Source organism: Saccostrea cucullata, unplaced genomic scaffold, assembly GCF_032062105.1.
Source record: "Saccostrea cucullata isolate Sc308-1 unplaced genomic scaffold, CSIRO_AGI_Scuc_v1 ctg269, whole genome shotgun sequence".
Taxonomy (NCBI): Eukaryota; Metazoa; Mollusca; class Bivalvia; order Ostreida; family Ostreidae; genus Saccostrea; species Saccostrea cuccullata.
The window spans coordinates 438,970-452,055 of record NW_026935187.1 but is presented as its reverse complement, the minus strand read 5'-3'; the positions used below and the strand labels follow the sequence as shown (position 1 = coordinate 452,055).

Genomic DNA, 13,086 nt, shown 5'->3' with positions numbered 1-13,086 from the left:
CTTCGTTAAATTCCTTTAAAAAATGTATTTATATCTTTTGCTTCAGGCTCTGAATGGGTTTTTTTTCCCTCAAGGATGTTTAATTTGATAAGCTGGCTTATAGAAATAAAATTGCAGCAGCAATTCTTGAAGGGTGTATTGCATAGAAAGCATGATAATACTTTATAAATAATGTCAACTTATTTCATTTTTTTGGTTTAATAATTCCTCAGTGATGATACAATATATCCAAACAGATATTTATCTCGGTCCAAACTAACAATACTTCGTGATAAAAGGGCATATGTTCAATTAATGTTTTCCTCCCTTTTTATCAGGACATGCAATCTTTTTTTTCATTAGTGTATAAACAGAAGGCCCCTATCATCTAAACTTATGTAGGTCTTTGTAGCAAAAGAGATAAACCAATTTTCCACTACATAAAATTTTTCTGAAGTTTGTTGGTGCCGTAATGACAGATGTATACATTGCGTACTGGTGCTCTTAATTACCTTGTCACATGGGGACAGACGATTAATTAATTGACCTGGACTGCTGGAGAGTTTTACGTAGTTCATTTCCAAAGTGTATGGAACATTGCATGTTTAAAAAAACAAACAGAAGCTATAAACTGTCTGAAAAGTTTTTGATGAGGAAAGTTTTATTTTTACCAACTTGAAGGTTAATGTGTCTTAATATTTCATGATGCATAAATGTATTGGTATAAAAATGACTCTTTTTATTTAAATGAAATAATTTCTTATTTAGCTTGAGTTCAGTTGACTTATTTTTACAACCTCTTTTTCAATTCGTCTTGTTGGTACCTCACTGGACTTCCTAAAATCAAACATTCACGTACACAGTTCAGTAGAAGGATACATATTGTAACATCATAGTTTGAGTCAGTGACATCGCTTGTACAATAATAAAATCATACTACTGACTTTGGAGTTTACACCCAATCAGCATGATCAGTTACTGTATCTTCCTGTCACAGTAACAAATGCAGTACGGTCATGTACATGGTATATATTGGACAGGAAATGTATGAATTACTGCACAGCGAAGATAAGATTCCGAAAAATATTTTCGCAAATAGATTATGAAGTACAGTAAAACTCAGATATGATTTTAAAACTTCGGTTACTTATAATAAGGAATTTAATGAATGCTTAAGAGGACTTTTCTTTCCATAAGTTAATATCAAAGGATCTAAACATAAAATGTCAAAGACACAGTCTGTGTCTTGACCTTATAACACATACATGTACATCAATGAAAGGTCGATTCATATATATAAGTAAATTAACTTTATCATATGTGAAGAAGCATAATTGGACATATAAACAAATAAAGCAAAGGCAGCATCTTGTTTCTTTCTCTCTCTTTCTAGCAATGGCAACATTTTTGTTTTTACTTTCTCTCTTTCTAGCATTGGTAACATTTTCATCTCAATTATTCTCTCCCTTATATTCCCCTTGTGTTTGTTCAAAACATATAAATTAAGGGATGTTATACATAATTATGTACACATTAATCCTATGATCCAATCACTGGGCAGAGGTCCGTATGTTTGATGTCAGAGTAAATTCCTAGTGATCAGCTGGTGATGTCAATTTCCTTGACCATTGACGTACATGTAAATGTTCATGTGCAGTATGAAATCCTGTCCTTCACTGACAATTACAATAAAGTCATTTTTAATTACATCTTTATTTTTAAGTAATTGCAAGCTTTATAATCAAATTTCAGAGATATTCTCAGTTAAGAACCATACTAAATTCTAGTGTTGTAAAATCAGACAAATTTTACTATCGATTATCAAATTGAATCGGAAGAACACAATCGATTATATAATCGATAATTTGAACTATTAAAAAAGGTTAAATTTATTCATCCTGAGAAGTATTTTAAATAGGATATGGATATAATTTTTCGTCAACCTCTTCACCATGCACATTCGCCATTTTGTTTACCGCCGACTTGAGTGACGTCCCTTTGGTGAATATAAAAGTTAAACCTGCTCGGCTTGAAAAATACGGCTTGAAAAATACAGCGATTTATCGATGATAATATTTACAATCGATTGTCGCTGATCTGGGCCTTTAAACGACGATTTTTCGATAGTCGGTGACTATCGTAACAATTTAACACTACTAAATTCAGTGGGATTTATGAATAGCATATGATTTCAAAACTTTAGCTTTGCTGCCACATCTAAGTGCAATCATCATGTTGCACATATGTTTAATCTTAGGTTTTGAAAATTTAATATGGGGCCTGTTATTCATGATAATGTGCACTGAACTTGAAGTCTGTTTGTTACCTCAATACCTGCAACTTTTAAACAGTTTGAACCTGCTAAATCTTCAGTAATTTGCAGCTCAGATGAGAATTTTTTGATTTGCAGAATGAGATATAGTTGTCAGGTCTGAATACTTACAAGTCAGCTATCAACCCTACTTTTTTTAAAAGAAATTTCCATGAATTATGTAGATGGTCGCCTATAATTAGTGCCTAATGAATTAGCACTGATTGTCTTCTCCTTCATGAGTTCTGTGTGAAATCTTTATTTTTGGTGGTTCATGTAATCTTGAGGTAACAGTTTATCAAATAGTTAAAAAAAATATGGGTGCTCAAATTTGTATGTTTTGTTTGTTGTTTTAATGTCCCTCTTAAGAATTTTTTATTCATATTGAGATGCCATCACTTGCGAGTGGGAGGGTGATGGGGATGCAAATTTATACCTATACTTGGCACTGACAGGGCCGTTGAGCATTGCATGAGGGAATAGATCTTTTTTGTGCTAACATTTACTTTGACATGGGACCTAAGTCACCTTATATACAGTCTCATCCAAAGGACGGGTCTTATGTCCTAACCGCTGCGCCATGCAAGTAAATTTTGTGGAATATACCCAAATTGGCAGAGTGAGAGTCTCAGTGATGGATGATTTTGCTTCTTTGCAGAATAGCTGTGAATCTTCTGATGCAATTTTTTTTGTGACATTGGTCACCCACCGGGCACAGTGAATATAGCGCTTGCCTTACAGTTATGAGTAAAAAGTTGATTCTTATGTTGCGGGTTTGAATCCTGCTGGTGGAAACTTCGGATGAGATCATAGAAACTGCTGAGGTCGATTGATCGATTCTGGTACCAGAAATAAAATTCTGCTTGATGGCCCAAAAAATCTATGTAATATTTTGAGCATGCAATTCAAACTTATACTTTTTAAGTCAGTACAGTTTAGATATATATACAGTGTGTTTGGCAGAAACACTCAAAACCACCTTGATCACTTGACCATGGACCATGCATTGACATTGGGTTTGCATGATTTATAAGGGGCTAAAGATATTGTTGGTCATTGAATAACCTTGGTAAATGTTATTGTATCTTTTTACCACTGTAGTGTATGGTCATATTCAATGTAAATTGTTTCTTTTAGATAATGAAATACAAAGGGTTTTTCAAGTCATATGGCAAATGTCATGTTAAAGTTCTCATTCAATCTCAACATTCTTTAAAATGTCAAGAGATGGGGATCCCAAAAGCCAGTAATTTAATTATGAGAACTTTGTTCTTTGGGCCGACATTGAATTCAATTCCTGTTTTAACTTTAATCCCTAAATCTAAACACACACCAGAGATTGGGGGAGATTAAATGTTCATTTTATACAAAAGTAAACAAACAGTAGCAGTGTTATACTAGAAGTTTTTGTCCAAGTTTATTTTGCTGTTTCGCAAGCAGTGAAGTTTTTTTTGATTGGCAAATTTGACATAATGTCACCAGAGCTATTTTTTGATTGGCAAATTTGACATTGTCACCTGCTTGTCTCATTTCATGCATATTATTTGACAATGTTTGATGTGTTGAAATTCAACCTCGTTTTGGCATACTCTTTGCACATGGCCATACCCACACAAAACGTGGATCAAAGCAAATATATGTCTGCAATGCATGCATAATGCATTTAATTTTGAAATTTTGAGAGAAGTGCACTTTTAAAATTATTTTTACATGCCCTTTGATGTAAATGTTTTAAATTTAAATTTTATTTGCACCAAAATAAATTTACATGTCATAAAGATTTTTGAATTGTTTTATTCCATGTCAAAATGATGCTTGGTTGAGTTAATGAGCTCGAAAATGAGATGTTTTGTTGTTTTCTCTACAAATAGGAAAGCTCAGAGCCTACATCAAAAGAGAGAACATGCAGACAATGCCTGGTCATTGGACCTCAAAACTTTAATTACCAAATATGTTAGGCTAATTAGTGCTCTGTCAATGGTCCCTTGTGGTGTTAGGTAAACTGAGTTAGCGGTACTATGGAGACAATAACAGGATGTTGATACCAGGTGATAAGTAAATGCATCTTCATAATACATATGTTTGGGCATCTAAAATATCATGGTGAACAAATCAAATTACTAGTCTCTACATGTATAACTTAGATACCATTGACACAGTTTATAAGGGGATGTTACAATCAAGAAAAACATCATCGTTTGGAAGATAGCTTAGGATGAAATTTTGTAAGGACACTTAAACATTTAGTTGTACAATTTGTGAATCACATAAATCAATACATGGATTAAATTGCATTAACAAATGAAATACTTCCATATATACTTAAACAAAAATTTTCATGTCCTCTTTGATTAAACCTCAGGTCCTTATTCCTTCAGTTGAGTTCATCAGAGCTGCAATAATTCATAAGAAAAAAATTCTGCTGACTCGATATTACAGCAGCTTGGATTTATTTTTCAAGGATTCCAAGATCTTCAGCTCCTAGCTTTATTTGATATTGATTTCCTGTCAGTTTGTCTGTCTGTTTAGACTCTTAGTGTTGTCTTCAATCTAAGCTTCTCTTTGGCAATATATAATGTGTTGCTTTCTCTGTCTTTGGTGCCTTTCTCTTATAAACTCTGCAAGATCAATAAATTGTTCATTTGAGATTGTATATTGTAATTTTGATGCAATGTTTGCAGTTATATCCAGAGAAAAAAGATAGTGTTGCCGAGGGATGGGCTTTGGCGTAGCCGTTATATATTTGTTTCATCAATCATGCATCATTAATGATCGAGATACAAATACAAAGGACACTGTTTTAATAAAGAGTCTTTAATATCAAGCTAGCTAAATCAAAGGCAAAATAATAATACCGGTATCTGGATAAATATGAATTCTTTAGGTTAGTGTGCCGCAGTTTTAAGGGATAGATACATTTGCATTACATGTACATAGTAAGCATCTTTTTTATGGTATACATGTTTTGAACAATTACCTAAGCTTGGTAGCAGTTAATCATGATGTTTAAGTTTCATCATGGTCATCATGATCATCATGATCATCATTAATAGTGATTTTATGTGTTGGTAAGGATTGATTGTCAAGGGATCCCAGCTCTGCCCCCACACCTGCTTTCAGTTTTTAGCCGGGCTCATTTCTCGTAGAGAAATGCCCGGCTATTGCGACGGTGAGCAACAGAAAATGCTGCTTCTTCACCGCCAAATTAAATTTACGAGTTAGAATATAGTACGTCTGCGCAATCACCTTTGAGGCAATACAAACACTGAATTAAACTTTCATAAATTGTCAAAAAATAATTATAATAAAATACTTTATATCGTTTTCGATGATTAATCATTTGGTTAAAATATGCGAAAGGTTTTCATCAGGGATCCCTGTCTGCGTCATATTCTATAAATAAAGGGTGTACTAATACAAATGCGGGGGACACCATTAATGACTTGATGTACGCTTTGATGCAAAACTCCCCGCTGAGGACCCATCTGTGCATAATTGTTTGACCTTAAATAATCTTGCTGAACCAGTGTTCATTTACTTCTGTTGGTATGTAAAACCCCGAAATGATACATGTGACACATATTTTACGCTGTTAAATTATAGCTACATTTTGATTAATTTTAAAGCTTTTTAATGCTATATATGACATATATAGATATATATAATCATCTTTTCAATGTCTGAATCAGCTTGTTTTTAAACTGTCATTGCGGTCTTTGTTCATTACCCTGTAAATGAGCCCGGCTTTCAGTACTTCTGAGTACTTTGATTTTTTTTCAGCACTGTATTTGGATGATCAAAATCTAAGAATTCCTCAGTTGACGATATAATGTGAACAATTCATGGACAATATTGTTTGTGGAACTGTCACAGTATGACTGTGTGTGGATGCGTTTAAGACTGAGAGGTTTAAATTCTTGTGTTTATCAGATGTAACAAACTAACACATAAAGGCCCTGTGACAAGAAATGATTGGAAGACTGCATGAAGATAAAAACAGGCAATATGTTATCATGTGTTATGTATTGGACTTTTAAATATATGTACATGTATATATTACTTAATATATACATAATCATATTAATTAAAACAACATTTTTTAGAGAGAAATATAAAATAGATTCTAGTTATTAAATGAGTAAAATTGGTTGAGAAAAAAAAATAAATTAAGAAATTTTTGTTGTTGACATTTTTTAGAAAGTTTTACTTTTAAAATTAAATAATTTAAGTTTTTATTAAAACACAGCCATATATACAGTACTGTAACATTTTAATTTTGAAGCCTTGAAATGTTACAGATCATTGAGTCTCCATGGATGATCTTTTAAGATTTTTAAAGCACCTTCATGTATATAATCCCATTTTAACACAGCTTACTGGAGATTTGAGGACAATTTTATGTTGAATATTTAAACTGGTCATTCAGGGCAGGTAGACTACACACACAACACGTACAGTAAATAGCTGATGGCAAGAAACAATATCGGATAACAAGGGGTTTACACAAGTTTTGACAAAAATCCCCATTGTTACATTTGTAAACAAACATTACTGAAATATTTTGTGTATTAGAATAGAAAACATTTCTTTTATCTATATAGATAGGCTGGGATTTTAAGTTTAGGTCAAGTTTAAGGACATGTAGATATTTGATCTTTGTATACATACATCAGAGATAGGGTTTTGCACATGTATGTGAGAATATTAGGTGAACATCAATTGTATGCATGGTTTTAGATTTAAATAAACACAGATTGGGCAATAACGAATTTGATTATTAAAACACAGGTATTTATCCATATATAACATATTGCTTTGCTGACATTTTAATTTTGAAGTTGTACATACTGATATGAAATTTGTTACAGATATATCACATGAATATCTAGGTCTCCATTTTTGGATGACCCCTCTTTTCAATTATTTGCATTTTTAAAGCACTGAAATGAAATTTGGTATACAGATATATCACATGTATATAATCCCAATTTTAACCCCCTGACAGAAAAATTTCAATTATTTGCAGTTTCCATTTTTCCTTTGCAACCGTTGCACAATTTTTATGTTTATCAGAAATATTTAAATTTTGGTCATTGCATCATTTTTGATAGAGTTATACCTAGGTAGACTACACACACAACACGATACGACCTATCTCGATATTATGTCAAATTAAAAAACTATTCCGAAAAATTAGTAATTTATTTGTCTTGAAATTAAATCAGCAAATTATTCTATATCAAATCATGTTTTCTTTGAAATTAATACTTTAAGTTTATCAATTTCATTGACTAAAACTTTTACAAAAACAACAGTATATGTACATACTAATATTACCAAATTATTATTCAGAAGTTGTTTACATTTTACAAATAGTTGTATAGTTCACAAACATTAAAATTTCATTTAAAAGAAATATTTTGTGTATTAGATTACAACAAAAAAGTAGAAAACAATTTAATATCTGTTTGGAAACGACACTTTCTATATATACTGAACTTTTCTTGTCCAGGCTGCTTAAAAGTGAAAACGTTATACCCCTAACCAACGACTTCTAGGTCTAAAGTGTGTTTTCAATATCAACATCATCTCTTCGGACATGTAGATATTTGATCTTTGTATACATATTTGATGCTTGTAGAGATCTTGGAGGAAAATATCGGTAGTATCGGTGTTTTGCACATGTATGTGAGATATTAGGTGAACATCAATTGTATGCATGGTTTTAGATAATCTAGCAATTATTTGGTTTCCTTACATTTCTGGAGATAATCTAGAACAATCTGAATCTTTGCAGGGCAATAAAAATGAAATTTGTTGATGTTGTTATCTTGGTCAATGTTTTGGGTACACCACAATGGTATTTATCACAAAGATTATTTTTATTTTTATTAAGAAATACATTTTTAAAAAAATTAAAATTGAAAAACAAAAACATGTTAATAATTATTAAAAGTTAGCAAATTGAGGAGGATTAAGATTAGTTTCGGAATTTAATAGGGACATTAAACTTCACAAATACAAAATTTTATTGTTAATGAATAGCAGTTCAGAAACTAATTTTAATCAAGGAGAACTCTCAAATGAAAATAAATAGGATGTATGTATTTATTAAAAAAAAATTATGAATTTTTTTTTTTTATTTTCAGCTAAATATATATTAAGTCCATGCGTGTAATTTATCACAAAAGAATGAAAAATATGAGGTCGATATAGCTGACACAAGTTAATATCAGTGATAAAACATGCAGACCAGACTGTTCATGGGGGTGTAGGAGTTTTTCCTGCTATGGATTGCATGTAAATAAAACAACAGGAATTTGATGTATCAATTTTCCTTATAAGGCATTGACTTGGGAAAATTTAGAATATAGTGGGAGTTGCCTCCCTTAGCACACTGATTGTACTGCTTACTTCTTATGAAAGTTGGATTTAAACCAATATGCTAATTAGACTTTTAATCAATACAAAAAAAAAAGTTGGCACTTGCTGATGACTACTTGTGATAAAAGTTGTTTTTGTCTTTGTTTTTATACAATTTCTCCCTATCTTTATTGGAAATCTGAAGTCACTATTATTTATAAGCTAGGGCATTATGTTTTATTTCCAATACATTTTATGCATATTGAGGTCTTTGAATTAATGTGGACAATTATTGGGACACTGTTATTCATTGATACGGAGTCAGTACACATCATAATGATGAGGAATTACAATTGATCTCTTATTTTCTCTAGATATAATCCTCTGTAAAATAATTGGTGGTATGTATGTTATGCTTTAAATCAATAAAAATGATAAAAAAAAACTTTACAAAACAATTGCTTTAGATTTAATATTTCTTTAAAATTAAAGCTTAATTTGCATAAATAAATAATTTTTACAAGAAAAATCTCTAAAATCAATTCAATTTTGCATTTATAATGTAAAAAAAATTAATCTTATTATTTTAAGGCTTATAATTAATGATCTACAGTTCTTTCACAAAGCTTCCAAAAATTTTCAGACAGAGTTGAGGTTGTTAAATTCATTAATGTTAAATCGTGACATTTATGTCCAAATATCACATTTTATTGCTGCCCACTTTTCATTGATTTCTTCATATTTTACTTTCTTAATCTGGTTTTTGCATGGTTAAAAAATTGTGTGCTTATAAGTATGGGAAAAGTATTGAAATTTAAAGGCAAATCCATTTGCTTCATTAAAAATGCCTAATATAATTATAACCTGCTTTTAATTCAGTGCCAAAAAATGATTAAATATATACTTAGAAAGGACAAATTGCCAATAAATGTCATTTACATTCCAGTGCAGAAATTAGTGCAGAGATATTTTTCAGCTTTTGTTGTGGATCAATGAAAAATTCTTGAGCATCTAATCAAGGCCCCCTAGAAGAGAGACACCACTGTTTTTTTCCCTAATGACGAAGCAATTTCTGGGAGCAGGCATCACTGGGTGTTGAATCACTGCATGTTGATTTACAGAGAAAACAAGAGTTTAAATGGGTAGAAATATACATACGTACATGTACCCCGGAGGTGATATATAGCTCTCGTGAAATCAATCGCGAAGTTTTTAGAAATGTGTACTTAAGCCAAAGATGACATAAGACATTTGCCGAATGCAAGTGTTTTGATGACTTGCCAGTTTTTGGATGTTCAATTCAGGTAGACAAGATTTAAAAAAAATCTTGTATCAAATTTTGAATTTTGTATGTGGAGTGGATTTCATTAATTTTATGGATTAGCTATTCTGAAGGAAGATGATGTGCAATTAGCATGTAAATGAAGTGAACAATTCAGATAGGTGGAATTAAATAAGGGCTATGGTGTGAATTCTATGGGTGTTAAAATTTCTGGATCCAATTTGCGGAATAATAAGATTCAGGAACTTTATGGTGCATAATTATAGGTTGTTAGAGGCTACCTGTTTTTATAGGGAGAATTTATTCCTCAGGAAAGGTGGCACTTTATGAGTTTAAAAACATAAATTATGCTAGAACAAGTTATCAGTTAACTTGGTGTGACAGCTAGATAGAATGTGCAGGCTATGTTGAAAGTGATGCATCTCATCAGCTGTTTCTAGTTCAAAGTTCAAACTGACCTCTTAACCAGCTGTTTCATGACTGGACACACAGAGTAGCTAAGTATAATTGCCAGAGTCTCCAACTTTTATGTGTTGGTCATTAAATGTTGTTATTGGAACAATCATTAAAACTGGACCCAAAGAGAGATGCTAGATAACATTGTGACAGAGTCGTTAACAAGGCCGTAAAAACTGGTCAGAGTTGATTTGGAGGAGGGAAAATTGATGTGTTCCAAAGAGTTTGACTTGATGAAGATCTTGACATGTGTCGACATGAATTTTGCAGACTTTTACTGGAGAAATATTTAAAAGAATTGGACAGATGCTTATGAAGGATATAGCTACGGCAAATTCATAAACTGGTCATCTCTTTTGTTGGGGGAAATAAATCTCCAAAATTGTTGATGTCTGAGGGGTGACATATGAGTTTCTCTTTCATTTCTTGTTTACATTGAGCATACAGTTGTGTAAACTAGAAGGGGTCATAGCCATAAACTTAGGCCTAGGAGAAAGTGTCGTATTTATCCCTTGAAGTGTCAGCTGATTCAGTTTTTACTTTTGAGGGAGAAAATTTCCGAAATCTATGTGTGAGCAGGCAGCATCAAATTCCCCATCCAGGTGGTAGGACAATAAACAAAGAGCCCCCCTGAACCTTTGACTGATAAGACGAAGGGGAACTTATTGACATCCATCACTAGGGACATGGCAGACTCTGGATTCCTAGAATAGACAGGCTGTAGCCATTTCTTATTTATCACTGCCCCCTTTGAAGTCCACACAAAGAAAAGGGGTGGAATATATGTATTCTTACCATTTGTTAAACTTTCACCCTTTTGTGTGAGCTAACTGTGTATTGGGGGAGTTGTGAGAAGGATGTGTTTAGAAGGTAACAATTGGTGGACAAAGGGATCATTGTATGGCCAGTAGTGATTGTTAGAGTTTGCAGTGTAATTGCTAATAATTGTAGTCAGTGGCATTTCTCAGTTGAGTAAAGATCATATGTCTCTGCAGTGTTTACCTTTTTGACAAAACAATCGTGAAATTTATGGCAGGTGTGAGGCAGACTACTGGATAATACAGGGATGACAGATGTTTCATAAATTGGGAGAGAGGGAAAAAACAAACATAAGATGACTGGAGTAATAAGTTAATAAAGGGAAAGAAATCAATTTTGGGTGTCCATTTGGATTTCATCACTCAAAACAGGAGGACTGGAAAATATAAATATATCCCAGACAGTGTGATAGACAGATGGATTAACAAAGATAGAGAGATAAACAAAGGAGGAATTATTGATAGTGTCACCCTCAATCTTTGGGAATACCTCCAAGGCCAGTATTTGCATTTGGTCAAAGGTGATCAATTTGTAGACATGATTTGTGATTTATCTAAAGAGGACAATGAAGATAGAGTTATCTGAAACCTTTGTGTGGCTCAAACTGATAAAAACATTATCTATAAAAAATTATGCTGTGTCAGAGATGCTTGTGTATTGTGTTTTTTGTTAGAAAATAGGTTTGCTTTGGATCAAGGAAGACACAGTGCTGGAAGTATCTTATCAAGGGAGCTAACTTGTCACAGCTAGACACAGAAGTAATTAATTTTTCAGGATATATATAGGTGAAGTCATTCTCGTTTTTTTTCCCCTAATGAATGATGTTTTGACTTTCCATTTATTTATGAGCTTGGAGATAACTTTTTCCCTTGAGGATCAGCTTGAAAGCTTTCTGTACACACTGCAGTCTCCACTTGATTAACTGACCCAGCCTGTGTGTTTATTCTGGGCCCTGGGGGCAGATCAGATTACATAGTTGTCTCCCTTGTGTAAGACTGCTGTAACAGAGGAACTCTTTGGTACAGGGAGGCTGCATTTGTTGATTTATTGGAATGGATTGAATGTGAGTGCTTTTTGATGGGGAGAATTTTAGCTTTCCTCCCTTATCTGCCTATACAAATAACTATTTGCCAATTTATTCTATATTGGAAGCCTATTTTTACTAACCTGTGTTAGCTAAAATAAGCACTGTAAAAAAGTTTGAGTCAAGCCTGATCTATAAGATTTTTTTGAGCTTCAAATTTTCAGAACAAATTGAACTTGAATCCTAGAGAAACAATCTTGGGATATGATCTAAGGCCAGGAATTGATTTGCACACAGCAGATTGATTCAGTACGAATTATATTTTACTTGTGTCAACTAAATCAATATTTCTAGTGAAGACCATGTGATGCATTGTCGGTTAACAGTGGAGAAATTACTTCCCAATTCCAATGGATAGAATAATCTGATCCCAGGGAAATCACAGAAAACCAGGAATCATGTATATCTGCATTACTGGGTAAGTCGTTAAGATAGATTAAATTATAATTAAGGATTATATCTAAAGGTGAAGGTTGTGTGGTATTAATTGGGGTCTGTCTGACATGAGTTGATTTCAGATGTGTCATATGGCTTGAAGTTAAGACACATCTGTATGCACATATCATGATGCTAATTACTTACACATACATATTAACTTATAATGTAAATCTATGCATATTAAATGCATATAGTGAGATAAGCCAAAATTTATATGCTAAGTTGTAAAAATGCTTCAGCATAAAGATTTGAATTTTTAGAATAAAAAAAAAATTATATGATTATAACAATGTTAATAGAATTAAAATTCATTGTGTAATAAGATTGTGCTAAACTAATTCAAATACCTTTATT

The 13,086-nt window shown here is 32.4% G+C and overlaps 1 protein-coding gene across 3 annotated transcripts in view; it reads left to right on the top strand.

Annotated features, from left to right (window-relative positions):
• Positions 1 to 13,086, top strand: part of LOC134242113 (IQ motif and SEC7 domain-containing protein 2-like) — a 63,777-nt gene that overhangs the window by 798 nt on the left and 49,893 nt on the right. Inside the window, exon 1 of one of the 3 annotated variants that reach the window (XM_062724145.1) lies at positions 12,577 to 12,712. The exons of the other annotated variants lie outside the window; for them this stretch is intronic. Coding sequence (XP_062580129.1) covers positions 12,693 to 12,712 — 20 coding nt within the window. The 5' untranslated portion in view covers positions 12,577 to 12,692. Of the gene's footprint in view, positions 1 to 12,576; positions 12,713 to 13,086 lie in introns of those variants that run through there. 3 annotated transcript variants of the gene reach the window in all.